General features: G+C 37.5%; 1 protein-coding gene across 14 annotated transcripts in view; it reads left to right on the plus strand.

Annotated features, from left to right (window-relative positions):
• The first annotated feature begins 273 nt into the window (after window positions 1-273).
• Window positions 274-23,317, plus strand: part of PAQR3 (progestin and adipoQ receptor family member 3) — a 153,943-nt gene continuing 130,899 nt past the window's right edge. For 10 of the 14 annotated variants that reach the window (XR_008547405.2, XR_008547404.2, XR_008547400.2 and 7 more), the window contains exons 1-7: window positions 274-672; window positions 4,429-4,591; window positions 9,324-9,479; window positions 13,239-13,436; window positions 16,001-16,091; window positions 19,245-19,392; window positions 22,048-22,167. Coding sequence is in view for 2 of the 14 variants with exons in the window: in XM_016951011.3 (XP_016806500.1) it covers window positions 488-672; window positions 4,429-4,591; window positions 9,324-9,479; window positions 13,239-13,436; window positions 16,001-16,091; window positions 19,245-19,387 (936 nt within the window). In the remaining 12 variants the exon portion in view is untranslated. 14 annotated transcript variants of the gene reach the window in all.

The raw sequence follows: 23,317 nt of genomic DNA on the forward strand, positions 1-23,317 counted from the left end.
TTTTCCTCTTGATTTTTCAAAATGCAGCAACTATTACTTCTAATAAAAAAACAGAAAAAGAAAAAAAAATCCACTTGTATTCGCCTGTAGCTCTGTGCTTTCGGCTCTTCTCACATGCAAACGAAGACCCCAGGCGCCGCCAAAACACAGCGCGAGAGACGCCCGGGCGTCCGGGCCGCCGCCAGCGCACGCTGAGCACACCCGGGCGAGCCCCAGCGCCCTGCCCCTCCCAGCTAGGGCTGAGGGGCGGGGCCGCCGCGGCGCGCTGACGTCAGAGGAGGCTGCGACGCTGCCGGGTCCGCCGCGGCGCTGGCGGCGGTGGCCGGTGTGAGCGCAGAACCGGGCCCTGGGCAGCAGCGGCAGCGCGGCAGGACCTCGCGCAGCGTCCGCGGGCTCCGGGGCGGGGGCGCCAGCGGCGAAGCCCCCTCCCCGGGGAGGCGGGACCTGGGGGAGCTCCCGAGCCGGGGAGCGGCGGGGGCCGGGAACGATGCATCAGAAGCTGCTGAAGAGCGCGCATTACATCGAGCTGGGCAGCTACCAGTACTGGCCGGTCCTGGTGCCCCGTGGCATCCGCCTGTACACCTACGAGCAGATCCCCGTGTCCCTCAAGGACAACCCGTACATCACCGACGGCTACCGGGCCTACCTGCCGTCCAGGCTGTGTATCAAAAGGTACGGTCTGGCTGCCTCCGCCTGGAGTGCCCCCTTCTCTCACCTACACCCTTTTTGTCTGGTCCCCCTTCTGCTTTCCCCACCTTTCTACTTGCTCATCATTTCCTCGCCGCCCCATCCTTTTCATCCCTTTTTGCCGCCTCTCCTCCCCCGTTATCTCCCCTTACGTGGCCGGGGTACTTGATCCACGGAATGATCATGATAGTAACAGTGATCATAATTACAGCTCTCCTATGACGCTTTGCTCTTTACAAAGGGCTTTTACATCCTTTATTCGGTTTGTTCGGCTCATTGAGATATATATTGAAATGGGGCTGAGCCATATTTGCCCGGTGTATACCTTTCTTTTTAGAGCAACCCTGTGGGAATTCAGTAGCTTTGGGCCAGATAAATGCCTGTATAATAGGAAACAAGTTAACATATACACCCGAGATTTATTCATTTAGCAAATACTTATGGAGCCCATGCAGAAAAAAAAGCAAACATGGCCCTTGTTTTCATGAAGCTACTAAGGTGTAGCCTGGGTAACAGACATTAAAGAGATAATTACACAATTACATAATAACCATTGTGAAAAAAATGCTGTGTAGGAAAAGTACTGTGGTAAAGAGAGCTCATAACGGGCACCCAGTCTCCACTAGAGCACCACAGAAGCATCTCTAAGAAAGAAATTTCTTTCTCATTTTAAACCTTTAAAACCACAGTCCCTTGAAAATCCGTGTTTAAAAAAAAACAAAACTGAAAAATAACTATTCTAGTTCTTGCAGTAACTGTCCAAACTTACTACCTGTACTAAAATACAGGACCTCTGCTTCAGGAGAATTAAGATACAGGTGTTGGTTAGCTCCAGGTCGCTGTAGTGGCAAACCCTAGTGCCAGAATGTGGGCTGTTGAATTGCTCAAGCGGCAACCACATGTCTGATTCTTGATTTTTCCAGCATTGTCTTTTCCTGCCCTTCTTTCCTTTTGTCCTGCCATGAAAGTGTTTCTGTGACTCATGGTCACAAGGTGACATCACTGCCCATCCCTACTTGGCTTGAATGGATGGCCCTTAGGATTCACAACTTGAAGCGTAATTACCGTTTTCCTCCCCAGTGCCTCCTGTGCATGAGTAAATTACACAGCTGAGTTCTGCTGTGGATCTGGAGTTCCACAAGAATAGGGCAAGCAGTGAATTGCCTTAAATATTTTCTACTCAACTAGCAGTGGTCTTCTGCGTTCTGATGTTAGGGTCCAAATCTCATGGAGTGGAAAATTAAGTATAGAGCATTAGCTCTTGAGCTATTGAGTCAAAGACTTTAGTATCCAAATCTGCCACTTAACAGCTCTGAGACCTGGAGCAAAATGTAACCTCACTGAGCCTCATTATACCCACATATAAAAATGAGGGTAATCACAGTATCTGCTTCCAGAGGTAAAAAAGGATTCAGTAAGATTCTGTGTGTGAAATGCTATACATGGCCTGGAACCTAATAAGCCGTCAATAAATGGTGATTGTTGTCATCACCAGTGGTTTGGAAGCTGAACAGATGATGATAATGAAGATGATTATTGATTTTAAAACTGAACAGAATATGAAGATGTGGTGCTGGACTCCTGTTAACTTCAATAAGGATGGCACCAGGTTCGAAAGACGGAAGAAGAGACCCAAAGCCAGTAAACAAGACATAGGGTTTTACTAGGGTAATTTACAGAGAGGTCCAGTGACAGTGGCCTGAATGGGAGAACCTCTGCCGCCTGCAGAAAGCATGCAGTTTAAATAGCATTTTTACTTAGCACCCTTCCCCCTAACAACCTCCACCTGGTAATCTTCATTTGCAAAACAAAAGGCCTCCATCCCATGTACAGTCAGCATTCCATGAGATGGGACAGGGGCTCAGATGTTCCTCATAGATAAGGAATCAGTCTAAGGGTTGGCCATGCTTGGAATTGTAAACACACATTCAAGTGTGTTTTTCATATAGGGTCATTCTCAGGGTATGCTTAAGATACTGCTGTCAGGTGTGTCTACTGTGCAGGAGACACGTAACTTTTCATACAGTAAGAGTAGATTCTTTATTGGAGATGTTCTTGCCTTCCCACCAGCCTTATCTTTTCCAAGTTTAGCCTTTGCCCTCTCTCCTTTTGGCTTTCAGGAGTGACGGGGACAGATTTTGGATGTAATCTGAGGAGGTTTTGTATGTCATAGCAGTTTTGCCAGTCCTCTGTTAGCTGCAGGGAACATGGAGAGGTGGTGCCTCTCAGTTCAGTAAGTCAGGTTATACTGGATTTCACAAAAAGAAAAGGTCTTAAGTAATAAGCAGAGCATAGTACTGATTGTCAAAACAGTCCTGTAGTTAGATGTTTCAAGCACATTCGTGCATCCCTTCTTCCAGTTATAAGTAGTCTTTACACTTGATGCTTGTACATGAGAAAGCCTGAAATTCATGATCCAAGATTCACTTTATTTTTGATGATCATTTGATAATTTTGACACCTTGCTATATACATCATGTATTTGGCCTTCACTGATTCAGAAATCCTTACTAGTAAGCGTTGACGTATAACTAAATTTGTAGCAGTCACTATGGTTCTCACTTTCATTTTTACAAGAAATGAACTTGAGAAGCAAAGTAAATAGGAAATTCCATTTCTTGTAAAAATGAGAACCTGAGAACCACAGTGACTGCTACAAATTTAGAGTTATATGTCAATGTCATTATGTCAAGGATTTCTGAATCAGTGAAGACCAAAAACCTAAATTTAAGCAAAAATACGAGATTTTGCAGACAAATGCAAGAGTATTTTAATCTTTAGTCATGATGTCACCTTTGAGTAAATAATCAGATGAGTCCTATCTACATCTGGAGAACCATTTCACAAAAGTAAGAAAGGAGCTAGAAGAAAGTTGCAGCGGCATCTAATGTAGCTCCATTACTGTATAGATGAAGAAACTGAAGCCGGGAGAGGTTAAGTGACTTGTGTAGGGTGGGGACAGTGAGCCTCTTGACTCGGGGTGGTACACGCTCTACCAACCTGTGCTGCCAAGACCAGTTAGCCCAGGGCATTTTGAAAGAGAGCACGTAGTACCCATATTAAAAGTTAAGTCCAGTTGTTTCTAAAAAGGAGAAACTTATGCCACCTGGAAACTAGACTAGTTTTAAAACATCCACGGCAAAGTTGTTCTGGCATGCCTATCTTAAAGAACCTTTCCAATGGATCAATATATATTTATTTTGCTTCTCTTAAATCCATTTAATTTTGCATTTGTATTTAATGAGCTCTAGGAAAGTATTTTAAGATGATGCCCAACCTTGCACTGAGCAGGTTTTCAGATACGTATTATTGATAGAGTATGCTAGTTAACATCCAGATTTCCTCTGCACGTTCATTTCTGGAGACCTTTAGTCTATAGACTAATCTGAGCAAGGCATTGTGAACAGTAGTGTCATAAAGATGAATGGTACTGACCATTAGGGAATTGATAGGCTGGAAGATGAGATGGAATTTGTATGTAAATCTCTTAATACAGAGAAGGAAATGGTAAGTATGATAATAGAGGTGAGCACCCAAAAAACTGTGGTCCCAGACTTGGTGGCGTTGTAGAAAAACTTAGAATAATTTAATTAGATAATATATCAAATTTAGAAAGGTACAGGTGGGGTAAGAGCTTAAAGGAGCAAGTATTAGGTAACTCCTCAAAATTGTCCCTAACCTTTGAACGTGACAGTAAGTTGGCCAATGTGAATCTCAATTGCATGTGTGTTTATTTTCCAGTTTGTTTATTTTATCTAATGAGACAGTAAACATCTGGAGTCATTTGCTGGGTTTCTTTCTCTTCTTCACCCTGGGAATATATGACATGACATCCGTGTTACCTTCAGCAAGTGCGTCCAGAGAAGATTTTGTAATTTGTTCTATTTGTCTTTTCTGCTTCCAGGTAAGTCATTTCACAAATACTGCTGTTGGTAAAGAGAACTTTTTGACAGGCAGGCTTGGTCAGGTGACCTTACCTCAGACCTACCACTTGCTTTAAAGAGCCCCGGAATGGCATGTTGGTCAGCTTACTGATTTTCATAACATAAACACCAAACGATGTGTTCTTATGAGAGTATGTTTGAAATCCATTAAATTATAAAGATTGAGAAGAATTTGTTTCTTTCCTCTTCCTTTGGGGCACCTCTGCTTTAAGATTAATTAAAAAAATAGGAATCTTTGATTGCATTCTATTATCTGGCTGAAGTACAACACTAGTGCCTACTTAAAACTTGTTTGGGAAGATTTCTCATCTCTTTCCTGTTTGTGTCTGTGATTTTCGTATTTGTTATTTCCATACTATATTTTACTGTCCTGTTTTGCTGGTATTGATTTTTTACTCTGTTGCTTTAATGTTAATTTATTTTGAACCCACTGGCCTGGCTTCAAATACGTTGTTTCTTTTCCTCTCTACCTCCTGTATTTGTTAGTTCCATAGCACTGGCATTTTTCAAGAATCTGTAAAAATGTCTTTAAAAGTTAACATTTATTAGATTTCAAACAGATAATTTTGAATCAGAAAACAAATGTGGACTGTAGTTCTGTTGACATTTAAAACAACTTTTTCTGCTTCAGAGAATATAAAAAAACACAAAAATGAAAAGAAAAACTTATTATCCCCCTTTCTCATGACAGACACAGAGTAGCTATTCCCTGCAGTTAGCCTGTTGCTGCTGAGTTTGAGAGGTGAATCTCATAACTCAGCTGCATAAATGTCGCTTTCATCGTGTATCATTTTATTTCAGAGTGTCATCATTTTACTCAAGTTTAAACTTTGGACTTCAATGGCCAAGAAACACAGCAAAACAAATCTCTCTTCCCCTTTTTTATTAATTCCAATTTTTGGAATAATATTTTAATTTTCTTTGAGGGAAAGCATAATCTATTTTTGTTATTAGAAAATTATTTTTACTTCAAATATTCTTTAAAAATATACTCTTTCTGAGGTTTAATTTTTGCCCTGATTACAGCCAAAATATCCCTTGAAATCCATAACCAATTTTATAATGGAAATGAATCAATTTCTTTTTAAATTTTTAGGTGCATCTCAGTGTAGATTAACATGCTATTAATAATCATTAAGTAAAAACTGGCTTCTATTCTTGTTAGTTATATGCATATTATCTACTTTGAGAATCCCTGCTCTTTTCCTCCATCCCTAGGCCTATTCTTTATGCCTTCACCACCTGCCACAGCTGGTGTTAGTTCAGAGAATATGTATCAGTTTCAGTATTGACCTAAGAAAACAATACATTGCAAAACTAAAAAGGATTAAATAATTACAACAATTTCCAATAAAGAAACAGACCCAAAATATTACAGTGACTTGCCCAGGATTATTCAGCAGGGCAGTAAAATCCTGTTCTCCTACTTGCTAGTGCAATGATCATTGTTACAATACATGCTGTACAACTTACTAAAGACAGATGAGCACATCTTCCCTACTTGAAAAGACCACTTCTTATCAAATTATAACTTGTTCACCTGAGTTTTCCAGATTCTTAGGGTCAGTGGACAGTATAGTAAACCATAGATATATTTATTAATATTGATTTACATTTAATATTAAAAGACATAACATTTTTCTCACTCCTGTGCTTCTGTATGCTTTAGTGCTTTCCTCGCAACCAGATTAATAGAGTACATTCTGAACAATAGAATGTAATTGAGGGGCTTTGAACCTTCCCCAGGGTATTTGTATTTTGGAGAAGAACGTTAGAATACAATAATGCCTTGATTTGATCCATTTACATTCAGTTAACAAATATTTGTTGAATGTGTCCTATATACATCCAGACACTATGCAAGGCATCGGTAAAACAGTGCTGAACAGAACCAACCTGGCATAAAGGTCAAGCCACTCGTAGGTGTGCAGAAGAGACAGTGAGGCAGGGCATTTAAGCAGGAAAAAAGAAGCAAGACACACTTTCTTAGCACTTTCTGGACTTGCAGGTACTAGTTTTTGTGGTTGAAACCTAGGAGAATGGAGAAAGATAAGGCTGAAGAGATTGGCAGGGATCAAATCATGAGGTATTTTGTTATCATGCCAAGGAGTTTCGATGTGGATGTAACACTGTAATTATCTGTCTACCTTGATGGAGGGAGGTACTCCATAGAAGGAAACTTTCCATTATAACTGAAACATACCCAATTTGCCAGATTATCTTTCAGTCCATTTTTAAACTCTAGGAATAACATATTCCTTCTTAAACAGGGCATACTAGGTATGGGTTAACTTTAAAATCTGGGGTTTTCTGTTAATGCTATTTTACTTTTCCCTTGGATACCATAGTTTTTTTTTTTTCCTCTTTTTATTTTCTTTTTCACAATGAAATGAGCTTTATGTTTGTTTCTAATTATTACTACAAGATATAATCATGTAGAAATTTAGGCAAACAGAAGTTTGTGGAAGACAACGTCACCTGAAATTCCACTTTTCAGAGGTAACCACATTGGACATTTGCGTTAAACAATGAGTTTAACTCAAATGCGTATGTTTGTGTATGCATAGCTACCTTGCACCTGCCTACCTGCCTGCTCCCTTACCTGTCTACCTACTTCCAAGCTACAGTCATCCCTGCTTGCTATTTTGCGACCTGCCCTTGTGTCATTCAACATTGTGGCAATGGGATCTTTCCCCATCAATGAGAAATATACACTTTTATGTTCTCCTGATTTATGGTGCTTAATCTCAAGGATAATCTGAGAAAACAAATAACCAAGCTTCGAGTTACGTTTAAATAACTAACTTAGAATTAGTTACTGATTGGTTGCTTAGTAACCAAAAAGCTATAGACTATTAAGGATTTTAGACAATTGATGAAGCAATGAAGTTGTGGCAAAGTACATTGTTTTTGAATACTGATATTGAGTCTATAGTAACTAGATTTGTTTAATGACCAGAATATAAAATATTAATAGCTAGATGACCATGTTACTGCCTTAGCAATAGCTTACAAAATGTTTATCATTTGTAACTACTTTATACTGTTTATTTGTCCCATTGCCTCCACCCCACTGTCACTGTCTCAGTGTGTGCTCTCCAGGGGTATTTCTATAACCTGTTTCAGCCCTTCTAGTCCACACCTCTGTAAGGGGGCACTTAAAATCTTCAGGAGTATCTTATCATACCCATAATATTGAAGTTAAAACCCATTAATGTATAGGAAATGTCATAATCATATTATAAAGATTATGATGCTTTTCCTTAATCCCTGCCCCCCGCCATAAATATGTGCACACCTTTTTTTATGTCCTTGGTGAATGCCAGCCCAACTTTTAAAATCTGCCTCAGGTGAACAGCCCTTCTCTGATACTTTTCTTCCCACCAGTCCCACCCTCCAAATGCACATGTAACTCCACAGAGTCAATATCCTCCCGCCTTTTCCAATTATGCTGTGCACTGAAGTACAGTAGGATTTGTTACTGTACTGTTTGTTCAGTGATTCTGTATCACCTCCAATGTATGACATACAGCAGGTACTTAATGGCTGAAAGGCATTCTGCCATAGAAACCTTATCAATTATCAGAACAGCTGATTGAATCAGATTAGCTTTACTCTCAGTTTGGCAACCATATAAAGTTAGCAAGTCATGACTGTTTTTTAAATTATTATTTTTTGAGACAGGATCTCACTCTGTCACCCAGGCTGGAGTATAGTGGGGCAGTCACGGGTCACTGCAGCCTCGATTTCCCAAGCTCAAGTAATCCTCCTGCCTTAGCCTCCCAAGTAGCTGGGACCACAGGTGCATGCCGCCATGCCCGCCAATTTTTTTTTTTTTTTTTTTTTTAAGAAATGAGGTCTCCCTATGTTGCCCAGGCTGGTCTCGAACTCCTGTGCTCAAGCGATCCTCCCACCATGGCCTCCCAAAGTGCTGGGATTACAGGCATGAGCCACTACTACACCAGCCTGTTTTTTCTTGAAGGCAATAAAACTGTGTTTACCTTAGAAATTAAAAGTAAACTCTATACAGTGAATCTCATACAGGCATGAACATTCTTAACTGAAAAAAAGCCAATTGTGGAACAGAATGCATAGTGTGATTTCATTTAATTTTAAAATGTGTGTATATATATATATAATGTGTGCATGTGTATAGACTAATATATCACAGGTGTTTGACATATGTATTGAAAATATCTGGAAAGACACATAAAAAATGTTATCACTGGCCACCTCTGGGGAATAGATTGAGTAAGAGGGGCTTATATTTATATTCTTTGATTTTTTTAAGGATATGTATTGCTTCTATAGTAAATACTCTTTAAAAACAAATTAATTCATGGATCAAAACAAGCCTCAGATGATAGTTTTAAAACATTTGCATTGTATAACTTTCCCATTACTGTGCTATTTATTTATAATTTTCATTTTGTAATATAGTTATTTTAAATTTTTCCTTCATTATTATTATCTACATTTTACCCATGAGGGAATTGAGGCTTTCCCTCATGGCTCTACATGGCTCTACATGTAGAGTGAGCTCTACAGTAGCCATGTAAGGCACAGAGCTAGAATCCAAGCCCATAAATGTTTGAATTGAAAGCCTAGCCTCTTAACTACTTCCCTGAACATCATGCATAAGTTGCTTTAGTTTCTTTAGTCACTTTGTTAATTTGTTTTTATTTTTCACAGGTCTGTATGCTTTGCTCTGTGGGCTATCATCTTTTTTCCTGCCATCGGTCAGAAAAAACATGTCGAAGATGGATGGCATTAGATTATGCAGGAATTTCTATTGGAATACTGGGCTGCTATGTCTCAGGAGTATTTTACGCATTTTATTGTAATAACGTAAGTAGATGAAAACATTTTACATTCGACCTTTCATATCGGTCTTGGGTTTTCTTGCCTTGGTTCTTTTGAATTTCTGAATAAGTACATAATTAACTTATAGACTAAATAGAAGAGTCTCGTATAAGCATAAACTTATTTTTCAGAATGGCCCTGTCATCTCTAACATCTGTTATCAGTTCCATACTTATTTTACTAATTTTCTATTAGAAAATATATATACAGTTATTTTCTGAAACTTAATGTAGACATTAAATTATTAATGTTTTCACTAAATCTATATGGCTGTGTGGTTCCTCAGATATGCACATTATATATCTTTTATTTGTGTGTTTATAGAATTGAAGTTAAAATTAACACTTGTTAAAATTATGAAGTTGGTTACTGCTTACCATTTCTTTTTTCTCCTCTCAGTGAAAAAAAATACAGGAAAATATATCTGAATTTATTAGCCCATATTCTTCTGTAAAATATGTTTTCCTGTCTTCAGTCTTATGTTTGGGGGTAGGCTTGTAAGACAGACCAGATAGGAGTCAGTGTTTTTAACAAATGTGAGATGTGTCTTTTCTGAATTCTGGATCAACTCTGCTTTCTGTCACTAAGTTCACACAAAAGTCAGTTTTTGCCTTGTGCAAAGCAGCATTTGCAACACTGTAATCAGATAATACAGCACCTGACCTAAAAATATTGGCCAACCAAACCTTACGGAGTAGAACCCTTAACTCATCACCTCATGTTCCAGCCAAGAAGACAAATTGAATGTTCCCATGGTTTCAGTACATCTCAAGTTCTCCCTTTCAGAAAGTCCCCTTCAACCCTACTTTGTTTTCTTCCTGTTTTTCTACCATGCTCTTGTTTTTTCTTTTGCCCTTTTAGTTACCTCCCTTTCAGAACCAAGACTGAGCTTCTCCCTCAGGAGCAGTATACCTACTAGTTATTTCTAGTCCTAGTTACAAAGAATAGAGCCTGTCCTGCCCAAGGCCCACCATGTAACAGGTGCTCTAAGGAAGGGGTCACCAACCCCCAGAAGCTGTCCGTGGCCTGTTAGGAACCAGGCCATGCAGCAGGAGGTGAGCAGTGGGCCAGCGAGCCAGGGAAGTTTCATACGTATTTACAGCCACTCCCCATGGCTCGCGTTACCACCTGAGGTCTGCCTCCTGTCAGATCAGCAGCAGTGTTAGATTCTCACAGCAGCGTGAACCCTATTGTGAACTGCACATGCAAAGGATTTAGGTTGTGCAATCTAATGCTTGATGATCTGTCACTGTCTCCCATCACCCCCAGATGGGGACCGTCTAGTTGCAGGAAAACAAGCCAGGGCTCCCAGTGATTCTACATTATGGTGAATTGTGTAATTATTATATATTACAATGTAATAATAATAGAAATAAAGTGCACAATAAATGTAATGCACTTGAATTATCCTGAAACCATCTCTGCCTGCCTCCCCGCACCATGATCCATGGAAAAATTGTCTTCCACAAAACCAGTCCCTGGTGCCAGAAACGCTGGAGACCACTGCTCTAAGGCACAGTCCCCAGCCTTCACTTATTGGGAAGATCGGCCGCAGTGTAGAATTTCTCACATTGCTTGGGATTTTTCAGTGGGACCTTTGTCTCTACACAATAACAGAGAATACTGTCAACATATCTGGTATGAAAATTAGTGAAGAGAAAAATCATAAATTTGATTTGAATACGTAAGAACATTATTAATTTTAGCCGCTTAAACGTGAGTCATTTGCTTTTTAGGCCTAATCACTTTGGAACATAAGCACATAATTAAAAATATATGCAGGTAACCTTGTTGTAAATTGACTTGATTTTAGCAGTATGCTATTTATTTCTGCCCAGCTTTCATAACTTACTCATTTTGCATGAAACTGTTTATATCTTTTAAAAAAATTAGAACATACTAATAACCAGGTGCTTGTGAGTACAGCCATGTAATATTTGAATTGTTTTGCTTATCTTATTCTGTATTTCTCTGAAACTGTTTTCTGTTTACCTCTTGCTAAACGTCAAAGTGAGATACTTTTTGTAAATCTCTTACCAGAAAAACTAAAAGTCCAAGATAGATTAAAAAGATAAGGGAGGCCGGGCGCGGTGGCTCACGCTTGTAATCCCAGCACTTTGGGAGGCCGAGGCGGGCGGATCACGAGGTCAGGAGATCGAGACCATCCTGGCTAACACGGTGAAACCCCGTCTCTACTAAAAATACAAAAAAATTAGCCGGGCGTGATGGCGGGCGCCTGTAGTCCCAGCTACTTGGGAGGCTGAGGCAGGAGAATGGCATGAACCCGGGAGGCGGAGCTTGCAGTGAGCCGAGATTGCGCCACTGCACTCCCGCCTGGGCCACAGAGCGAGACTCCGTCTCAAAAAAAAAAAAAAAAAAAAAGATAAGGGAACTACTGAAGCTGATAGAGTCAGTCCATGATCGTTGAAAAATTGCTTTCTTCCATCTGGTTTCTAATCATTTTCAAATACTCAGTTGCTGTAGACCTATAAAAGAATCATTTTACCTTTTAAGGAACACAGCTGCTTTCAGAATGAGATTGAAAACTGTGGACCCTAGATCCAGTAGAATGTACTTTTGGGCACACCCTAAACAAACAGTCTGACATTTGATTTCAGGAAGTTAATAGCCCCAAAGAAGTCCTTGGAGCCCAGATTAAGAACTCCTGTCTTACGTGACTTTTGACTTTAAAACCAGCTAACTGCTTATTTAAATACCTGCATATCCCATAAGCCCTTCAAACCTAAGCTAAGTGTGTGTTCTTTCATGCCCCTGTTCTCTTCCCCCATCACACACACAGCAAAACTGGAACATCTTTGTTCATTTGCTTCATTAATAGAAGCCATTTATGTGGCCTTTCAGGCCAAAAACAGTCAGGCTTTCCTCTACTGCCCTCTCACACAGCCAGTCAGCCATTAAGACTTAAGCTTATTTCAAAAATGCCTCCTAAATCTGGTGCTCACATCTACTTTATTCAACAGGAGTCCAAGCCCCCACTCTCTCTTTGAATAAACTAAACTAATATCTTTCTAGCTGGTTTCCTGTCACCTATTTTCTACACTGATGTCAGAGTTGTCTTTCTAATAAGTCTGTTTGAAAGACAGCCATGTCATCCTATTCTTAAAGAATTCTGTTATTCCTCCAGTGCCAGTGTGGTAAAGTTCAAAACATTTAGCCTAACAGTATGCCTTTTTAGCCTTTTTTCTCAAAACTTCCTGCTGCATTTGCTGTTCTCTTTCCTTGAGAGCTCTGTCTTCCCACAAAATCTTAGATGTCATCTCTGTGAAGCATTTTTTAGCTACCCCAAGTAAAGTTAATTGTTCCCTCTTCTGTGGTTCTACAATGTTCTGTTCCTCAATTACAGTATCTACCATAAGATTATAATCTTTTGTTCACATTCTGCCCCTCCCATAGTCTGTGAGCTGACTGCTGGGAGAGTCCTTGTCATAGTCATCTTTGCTTTTATAGGACTTGAACTGTGCCTGGCATATAATAGGTAATCAGAAAATGCTTTTGTATGAATAAATGTAGTATTTTACCAGCTCACTTTAGAATTTGGCTTGTCATTCTGACAAACCTAAAAGTTGTATGGAACATATTTTTTAATGAAGGGAGATAATCCTATTTTGAAATGCAAATACCAAGTAAATAGAGTTTGGAATTTGTAGTGTAAAAGCCAAAATTACTTTTTCAGTTCCTTTATTGTTAATAACAGAATTAAAATGTGATTTCCTTTCATTCTAGTACTGGCGTCAGGTGTACTTGATCACAGTGCTTGCTATGATCCTGGCAGTGTTCTTTGCACAGATTCATCCCAATTACCTCACGCAGCAATGGCAAAGGCTCCGTTCTATCATCTTTTGTTCTGTTTCGGGATATGGAGTGATTCCTACTCTTCACTGGGTTTGGCTCAATGGAGGAATTGGTGCTCCTATTGTACAGGTAGGTTGAGTGTAGTTAATATTTTTCTCTTTTTTTTTTTTCCTTTCAATTTTATTCCTTTTGGGTAAAGTAGTATAATCAGGCCAAGTGGGTAGATGTTTGTCATTTGAGAACATATTTGTAATTGCATGTTGATGCCATAATTTTCACAGCCATATAAATAAGCATACCTTGCAGAAGTCGAGGTAAAATCTGAATACTGATTTTCTCTGAGTTGTCTTTCTGTAAAAAAAATACATTATTATTCTCTATTACCCTTAGTATATAAATACTCAAGTCCTTATTTGTGGAGGAGGACTCCAAAGTTTCTAGCTTTGTCTGCGGGATCAGTGATAATGCCAATGATAATGCAAGTATAGAAATAGGAGCAGTTGATCTTTTAGGGGGTGAAGGGAGGTTGGGAAGGATTTTTTTTGTTGGACCCGATGAGTGTGGGGTACCCATTGGATGTAAAGGTAGAGATAGGATCTGGGATTTCAGCCAGAGTTTGAGACTGGCAATAAAGATTTGGAAATCATCATTGTATTGGTAGCTGGAGCCAGGGAAGCATGTTCAATCCACCAAGGAGAATATATTGAGAAATAAAAGAAAAGCTGTTAGAATCAGGTATTATGGGGGAACAGTTGATGTGCATTAGGAAGAGTCTCAGTGAGAACTCAGGATTCTTGAGAAAAGGATTAGAAATAAGACTTACATTTTTAGAGATCATTACAAAAATGCTGTACATATGCACTAGAGAGTAAACTTGAGAATTTTTAATAAAAGTAAATAGGCCAAGAAATCTGACAGAAATCACATATACTCATTGCAATGGTACCTTTGTCTAGAATGTGTGACTTTAAAGGGGGGTTTCATTCAAAAGAATCAGATTTTATTAGAAGAGGAGGGACCATTAGTGGGCCTACATTTATTTGCATGAAGATGGCAGCGGCATAGTGGAAAACAGCTGAAAAGAAAGGAAGTTCTGTGACAGAGTGAATTGAGTGATATAATCTGGCTACTTGGCCAATGTGAGGACAAGGGTGATGATGTCTTCATAAATTAGGATATTGGGAGAAAGGTGAGACAGTAATGATGAGGGACATCAGTAATCCTCCTATCTGTGAAAACATCTTTCTGACAATTTTGATTCCTTTATAATAAGAAAATGAAATGGGGAACTGCCACTGTAGATAAATTCCAGCTGGAATAATTGGTTGTTGATACAGAAGTGACCAAAATTTTTGGATTTGATAAACACATTCCTTTTGAGCTTATAATGACAAAAAGAATAAGACCATTAAGTCAGTGAATTTTAGAGAAATTAAGAAAAAGGGATTTTTTTTTTGTATTCAGAAATCTTAAAATGGAAAGATGGCTTAGATAATAGTTTTTAAAGATGGAATCCTAATATGATCACAGATCATTCCGGTGAGGAAGCAAAGGGAAACTTTCACAGAAATTCTTTGATAAGCTCTATTTTAAAAAGATGGAAAGACAGGCACTTTAACAAAGTTAAAAAGTTCTGGAAGGGTTAATCTTGGGAGGCAGGATCAAGTTGTGTTCTAGAATGTTTGAGAAATCTGAGTTTGATTAATCTAAAAAATATAGGAGTTAGGGAGGGCTATGATGATTCTCGTATTTGAAGAGGAAGGAGAAATTTGTCTTTATTTTTTATTTCTTTGAAACAGAGTCTCTCTCTATTGCCTTCAAACTCCTCAGCTCAAGCAGTCGTCCCACCTCAGCCTCCTAAGTAGTTAGGACTATAGGTGTGCACCACCATGCCCAGCTAATTTAAAAAAAAAAAAAAAAAAAAACAACTGTAGAGAGAGGTGTCTTACTATGTTACCCAGGCTAGTTTTGAACTCCTGTCTTCAGCTAATTAAAAAATAATAATAATTGTAGAGAGAGGGGTCTTACTGTGTTGCTCAGGCTAGTTTTGAACTCCTGTCATCAAGCGATCCTTCTGCCAAAGCCTCCCAAAGTGGTAGGATTACAGGCATGAGCCATGCACCAAGCCTGTCCTTATTTCTTAAATGAGTTCTTGCTAAATTAGGTTTATAACCAGTATTAGGAACAATATGTATAAGGATAGCTTGCTGGATTTTCTCAGGGCCAGGAAAGTCTTCTCAATACTGTGTCAGCAGTGAGACAAAGTGCTTCATATAGTAGTATTCAAGAGGACCATTTATCTGGGATATTGGAACAGATTTCTGTCTGGGGAGACCCCTTAGGTCTTTTCCAGCCATAAGTTCCTGGTCTTCAGTGTCTTTGCTTATTTACCTGCCAACTCCATTTCCATATGCATTCTACCCATATACCTACATTGTAGATGGAGTTGGGTGCCCTTAGGAACTTCAGCATGTTAAAGCTCTAGCCCCTTTAGGAGCCTGACCGTTAGAGTATTCTCTGTGCTCCATTCTTGCAGGCTGCTTCCTGCATATGAGGACAAGGTTTCTATTATTGGAGACAGTCTGCAAAACAGTTCAGATTTAACAATCTTAAATCCCACTATTAGATTCATAATAAATTTAGAGTTCAGTAACAGTAGGAAGATCTGTAAAAAAACATGTTCTGCTTTTCAGGACTTTGCACCCCGTGTAATTGTGATGTATATGATTGCTCTTCTTGCTTTCCTATTCTACATTTCCAAAGTCCCAGAGCGGTACTTTCCAGGTAGGTATCTCTTTTATAGCAGTTTTGTATTGTTAGTCTAAATATATGCCCAAGGTATGTGCATCAGAGCATCAAAACTTAGTTTCATTTTTTAATATTATTGATTATGGAAATGACTCCTCTCTTTCCAAATGTTACCTAAAACTTTCAAAGGGCTTTCACTTTTCCTTTCATCCTGATCATGTGAGTTGAGTCCAGTAGGTGGCGTTGTCACTGTTTTATGGTTATGAACTAGTGACAAAGCTGTCATTAGACTTTGAGTCTTCTGACTCCCAAGCACTATTTCTTTTAAAAAGTAGAACACCGTCAACTACCATTTACTTCTCTATATGCCAGCTGGTTCTTTAAAAGTAATTTATATATGCAGAGATACATAAAGCAAGAAATAAGCAAAGGACAGTAAGAAAATGTAAATGACGAGTTAATGGGTGCAGCACACCAACATGGCACTTGTATACATATGTAACAAACCTGCACGTTGTGTACATGTACCCTAGAACTTAAAGTATAATAATAAAAAAAAAAGATAGTGAAAAGAAGTGAGGTGTAGGATCACTTCACAATATGTACATCGAAGGGGTCTATAAAAAAGATAAAGGTGACAAAGCTGGCTTTAGGCTTCCTGGCACCCAGCACTAGGAAGAAAATAGTGAAAGTTAAGAGTATTTATGTTTCCAGAAAAAGATAGTGAAAAGAAGTGAGATGTAGGATCACTTCACAATATGTACATCAAAAGGGTCTATAAAATAGATAATGGTGACAAAGCTGGCTTAGGCTTCCTGGCACCCAACACTAGGAAGAAAATAGTGCAAGTTAAGAGTCTTTGTGTTTCCAAGATACACAAGCCAATAGATTTTTTTGTTCTTCATTCCAAAGAAAATATTTTCAGATGGAAAATAACTAAGAGGACACTGGGTGGAGTGAACAACAGTCTCCAAAACCTGTATTTGCTTGTTTGAGAACTTTAGCTCTGGAGTCAGACTGCTTGGGTTCAAGACCCACATCAACCACTTTCTAGTTACGTGAGCTAAGTAAGTTACTTAAGTGCTCTCAGCTCCAGTTTTCCTATCTAAAACATGGAAATACTTTTTTTTCCCCCCAGGGTTAGGGTAAGGATTAGATGAGAAAATGCATGTAACACAGTTTAATGAGGGTTAGATGAGAAAATGCACATATCATGTAACCAAGTTTCTAGCAATTAGTAGGGACTGAGTAAATGACAGCAATTATTACTATGTCCCCCAGCCCTGGTCTTATAAGTGAAATATGTGGTTTAGTAAGAGACAAAGTGATGCAAATCCAGGTAAGTTTTGGCATGGGTCAGAAATAACATTTAGAGTACATAAAACTGATTTTTTTTTCAGTTTGGAGAGCTAGAAGTCAGGGAGCAGTTTAAATCTAAACTGCAAATTTATCCCCTCTTCTTCCTGGGTTAAGAATCACTTCCACGGTGAATCAGAGAAGGGATTGTACCACTCGTCACGTGTGTTGGGGAAGAAGAAAGGGTGAGAAACCCTGGCCTAAACAATCCATCCCACAGATCCTCAGGCATTCCTTTGTGTGCTTGGTTTTTCACCACTGAGCTTTAAATAAGAATGGAAATACAAGGGAAAACCTGAGTTGTAAACATGAGGATTTAGGAACAGATCTAGGACATGCCACTGAATTGAAGACCACCCATCTTCCAGAAAACAATTCTGGTAAAATATATTTTTGTATCACTTTATTAATAATTCTTTTTAAAATTCTGTATTTTCTTTATAATAAGACAAGTAGAACACTAAACCATGAAAATTCTCTATGTGATTATGACCATAGTGGGTTTTAGGCCTTAAAATATTCAGATCAGGAGTTACCAATTGTTTAATATAGGACATATATAAACAATCAAACTTATTGTAACTTAACCTTCCCCAAGACACACTTGACATAAAATGTGCCCTATGTAGCAGAACATATTGAGTTTGGGTACATGAGAGCAGTGGAGATATGGAAACTAAAAAATTAAAAGTCTTTACAGTGAAAAGTGATAGTCTCAAATGTTCATGTATAAATGCCTTAGAAACTATCTCTGGCAAGTCCTCATGTATGACCTGGCCACTGGGAAATAAAATAAATTTTAAACTAAAAGCTTTCATTCAGCTCAGGTTGAATGTTTAAAAATGTATACACAACACAGTGGCATTTGATGGGTCCAAGGGTCCCCAAGGTGTCCATAGATAGAATTGAGTGGATCTCTGATAGTTGTATTAGATAATCAATATTTGTTGTAATCCTCTGTGTTTTGTTTTTAAAAAAAATGGGTCTGTAGGCTTCACTAGACTGCCAGAGGAGTCCATGGTACAAAAAAGGCTAAGAATCTTGTTGACATACACTTTAAAATCTATGTACTGTACTGATTGGTAAGAAAAAAGAGAGGTTGGAGAATATTTACATTATATGACCATAGAAGCACCATGAGTATGTTATTTACATTGAAATTATTATAGCTCTGTATTTTATTTACTGAGATCAAGAAGTTTTCCATATGTTGTTTAATCTTCTTAGAATTTAACATTTGACCACAAAGAGATTAAATTGTTCTCTTAAGTTGTATATGAACTAAACAACCTTAGTTAATTAATCCATTACTAATTACATCCTGCAGATTATTCCATTAGTTAGAGAGCACAGAATTCAGGTCAGCACTTTTTCTTTGCACACCTGCTTGAAATAAAAAGTGCTTCTAATAGGTTTATATCTAAACCCAGCAGTATATCTGCTTCTCGCGGATTTATACCTAAATCACCCCATGATTTTTAACATCTGGTTTCTTTTGCCTCTCTCAATAATTTTTTGTTGTTGTTCATTCCGTCAAATGTGAGTTGAGATGTGGGAGGCATAAGGTGAAATTCCTGAAATTAAGTTAGATTTTGAAAACACACTTGGAATAGCATTTCTAAAGTTTACCTGTGTACTTAATAAATAAAACCTTAAAATTAGACCCAAATATGAATTGATCCATTTCTAAAAACGTTTGGAGCTTCCAGTTAGTCTCTAGGCACTCTGAGACTATGAAAATTTTTCTGCTAAGCTATACTTCCAAGAAATATATTTTTCCTTTAATGTCAACATATTGAAATCAATATTATTTTCTTTCTGCCTTCTTTCCAGGACAACTAAACTACCTCGGATCAAGCCACCAAATATGGCATATCCTTGCAGTAGTGATGTTATATTGGTGGCATCAGTCAACAGTGTATGTCATGCAGTACAGACATAGCAAGCCTTGTCCTGACTATGTTTCACATTTGTGAATTAGGTATGGCCACCTGGTGAATTCAGTTGTTAAGCAATATATAATGGGGAATTGTATACCCCACTATTTCTAAGATTCCCATTAGTTTTCCCTTTTTCCTTTTTAATATGAGTAATGCTTTATAAAAATGGGAAAAAAAGTATACTTAAGGATCTGTAGTAATAACTGCTTTACAAAATCCTTAAAACTACTAATTTGCTGCTTGTACAGAAAGTGAAAATTAGTTGGCAATCATAAGAAACATCTGAATAACAACGATGAATGGGAAACTAGTGTTGAAATAGGATTCATTTTACTTAGCACCAGCTTAATTTCCTTAGGAAGGGCTCATCTCCATTAGAAAATGGAGTCATCTTATGTGCTTAATTATTTTCAGTTAATTGTCAAGTTTAAGTGCCTAATCAAGGCAAGTGTTGTTTCAGCCTATGCTTAATGCAAGCTAGGATAGTGATTTTAAATAATCACTAAAATCACTAGATTTAAATAATCACTAAAATGATTTGTGAGAAACTGGCACTTCAGATATTATATCCTTTAGCTATAGGTTCTTCTCTCCCTAAGAACATTAGATATTTTAGTTTTCCAGAACAAAAGCTTTAAACTTCTGCAGTAAGTTGAGAGAAGGGTTGAGAAGAGGAAAAGAACTTCTCATTTTCTATCAGATAAGAATCACATGAGAAACTAAGTACAAGATTAGACAACAAATTATGTGGTCAAATAATATAGTCATTAGCCACCTAAACATTTTAATTCCAGATATTATTTAATTCCATATAATAACTGAATTCTTGTGAGTGGATTACAGGTTTTTGATCCCAAAATTCCAGAGCTTTCAACTCTCTGAATTTGTAGTCCTGAATATCCCAGTGGTGGGGGTTCCCAGCATTATGGGTGCTACTTTCAAGGCCATAGAATCTAGATGGCCCTGTCTTGACCCTGAAATGAACCTTAAGCCTTAGAACAAAGTCATGCGGATGCCCCATTTGATAATAATCTTACTCACCTGTGCTCTGGTCCTCGGTTTCTGCATGTGTTAGCATTGCATTGATAACTCAGAATCTTGATAAACACTTAATATTTGGGCCTGAAGCATTAAACTTTCTTTTTATTGTATATACTTAAAAAATAGAACTCACTGCCCTATCATACATTGTAGCCCTCTTATTCTTTGGTCTTTCATATGCATTAGTTAAATCCCTTAAAGCAGACATTCATAAAAACTTACATTGTTTATTGGAGTATAAAATATTACCCAAGTTTCTTAATGAGTTGACATGAGCTGTTTTAAATACTGGTGTATTTTCAGAACAGTAAAATTACTGAATATCAGAAAAAATGTTAATTGATGATGAAGCTTATTCCCAAAATGCCTTTTGTGCATATGATACTTGGAAAGTCACTTTAATGTGCCTCAGTTAATACATCAGTAAAATGTTGTGTTTCTTTTCCAGTGTAGTGTTTTTGGAATATAAATTCCCCATGCTAGTATAGTATCTCAGCAAAGAGAATTTCCCCCCAGGAGGCTCAATAAAGGAATACCATGTCTTACCCATCATTATGATGGAAGGCTGCTTTGAAAATGGCTGTTTTACCTTATAAGGTTAAAATTTTGATCCATATGTTAAGTGATAGAAGATTTTGGTGCAACAGTAGTAGGATATATTTCTCCTAGAACATCACTTATTGGCTTACATGATTTTATTGCCTTTAAATAGATATTTTGTCATTTTGGCCAAACAAAAGACACTGAGTAGTTATACTTAAGTTAAAAATGAGGGGAAAATCATTATTTTAGGTGTGGAGCCATTTTTATTATAAAACTTTCTCAAAATAAAAAAACATTGAATCATTTCAATGTTTGCAATCCCTGTATTAGTATATGAATACATACTTGCCATTTGAATTAATAACATGAAAAGAGTATACTGTGTTTTTAAATCAGTGTTTCTTTGAATTTAAAGGGTGTACAGGTCTTTCTGTAGGGAAACTTATTCCATGTAAACATTTCAACTCTATATGAAAATGTTAAATATTGTCAGAAAGTTATCCTCTCATTTTTTCACTGCTATGATGTATTTATTATAAAATAGGGAATGAATGAATGAATATGGATTGCTGTTAACTAGAAACACTTCTGTATGTCAGTCAGCATTTAATGACCACCTACTGTGTGCACAGCACTACTGGTAAAATTTTGAAGACATTGTTAACATTAAAAAATATTTTAAAGTTGTCTACAAATCTGAGCCTTGTAATGATGTATATTTAAGTTATTTTTGTTTTTATAGATTAAAGTAAGATTAAAATATACTATCCAGTTTCATTACTAAAAAAGACTGGTTTTAATTTTACCAATGTGTGAACTATAAAAGCTTTTTGCCTACAGATTTTACATTTTAAAATTATCTATGGCTGTTTTAAATTGTCTAGCAATTTATATGGTTGTGGTTAACTCATTTAAGAAACAATTATCTTTCTATATTAAGCCATTTTCAAATAGCAAGACAGTGCTTGTCTTTTTTTGTTATTACACTAACTGCAATTCAGTAAGCTGCATGACAAAATATGTATTATGTAAATAAACTGGGTTTACTAAATATTTTTAACTGCTGCTTGTCATTCTTTGTAATACATAACAGCTTTAAAATCATATTTTAGAATCAGGAACGAAGATTCAGGGAATGTCTGTCACATCTTATGGCATCCCACCTGGACAGAATATCCGATTTGAAGATTGTGATTGACTTCCGTAAAACTGTACAACTCTCCATTTGGCAGGTACCTACTAGATAATACTTTGCCCTGTATTAAATGTCAAGGGGCAAAGCCTATTCCTGTGAATTCCTGCTGGTTGCTTTGCTGCATTAGGTCCCTGTCCACTCTAAATCAATCATCATTCCTGGAATTCTACTTCTGCCCAAGTGTGTAAAGAATCAGCTCACCTATTAGAGAAGGGGTAGAAATACCTTCTGTGTGCATTATCACAATAACTGTGTTTACACTGAAGAGGTGTAAATACGGTCCTCTGAAATTTTGTACCAGAATTCCCAAGTAGTGTAATGAGATGATAATGATCCAGAACTGAAACTACCCTTAAGAAAACATTTTTGGAAGGGAGAGGTAAATAGCAGTAGGGGGTTTCTTGTGAAAAATTAACCTCCATCCTTAAGAGGGCTGAAATGAACAGCCACCAAGGTTCTAGTCCTGCTCTATAAAAATCTGAGATCAAAATACTACCTAACCTGCACATAATCTCAATTGTGGCAACCATCTGAACTATCTCATTTCATATGTAACAACAAATACAAGCTCAAGCTTTCAATATGAGAATATTAACTACATGTTACATATGATGCTTGACCTGGGCTTCCTTAAAAAGGTATTCATTATCCAAAATAAATAGCTCAAATTGCAGCATATATTCATCTCAAATAAGTTAACTATAACTGAATTTGAACAGTAATACACTGCAAACTATTCTTTGTTAATAGAACTTTTCTAATCATTTGTGTTATTTTGCTTTGTACCATTCATTTTCATTAAAAAGATACAAAGCCCCTTTTTTCACATAACTTTAGATAAATGTTACAACTTCAAAAAAAGTTCATTCATAAAAATAGGATGAACCTTTCCATAGGCTACCAATCTAAAGACTCCAGTTTGTGGAATAATACATATTATAACCTTGATGCCAAGCTTAGTCCATCAATCCAATAAATAGGTTTTCTCTTTAATGTGTCATAGCCTCTTTTCTGATATAATTGAGGATTACAATGTTATTTAACCAAATAACCAGTATTAATTCAACCAAAGATGTTATCAGTTTTAAAGATTTTTAAAAATTTATAATGTGGAAGCTGTAAAATAAGTTATTCAGAAGGCACTACACAATATTGTTTTTGCCTTACTGTCATCACTCTTGAGTATC

Source organism: Pan troglodytes, chromosome 3 (assembly GCF_028858775.2).
Source record: "Pan troglodytes isolate AG18354 chromosome 3, NHGRI_mPanTro3-v2.0_pri, whole genome shotgun sequence".
Taxonomy (NCBI): Eukaryota; Metazoa; Chordata; class Mammalia; order Primates; family Hominidae; genus Pan; species Pan troglodytes.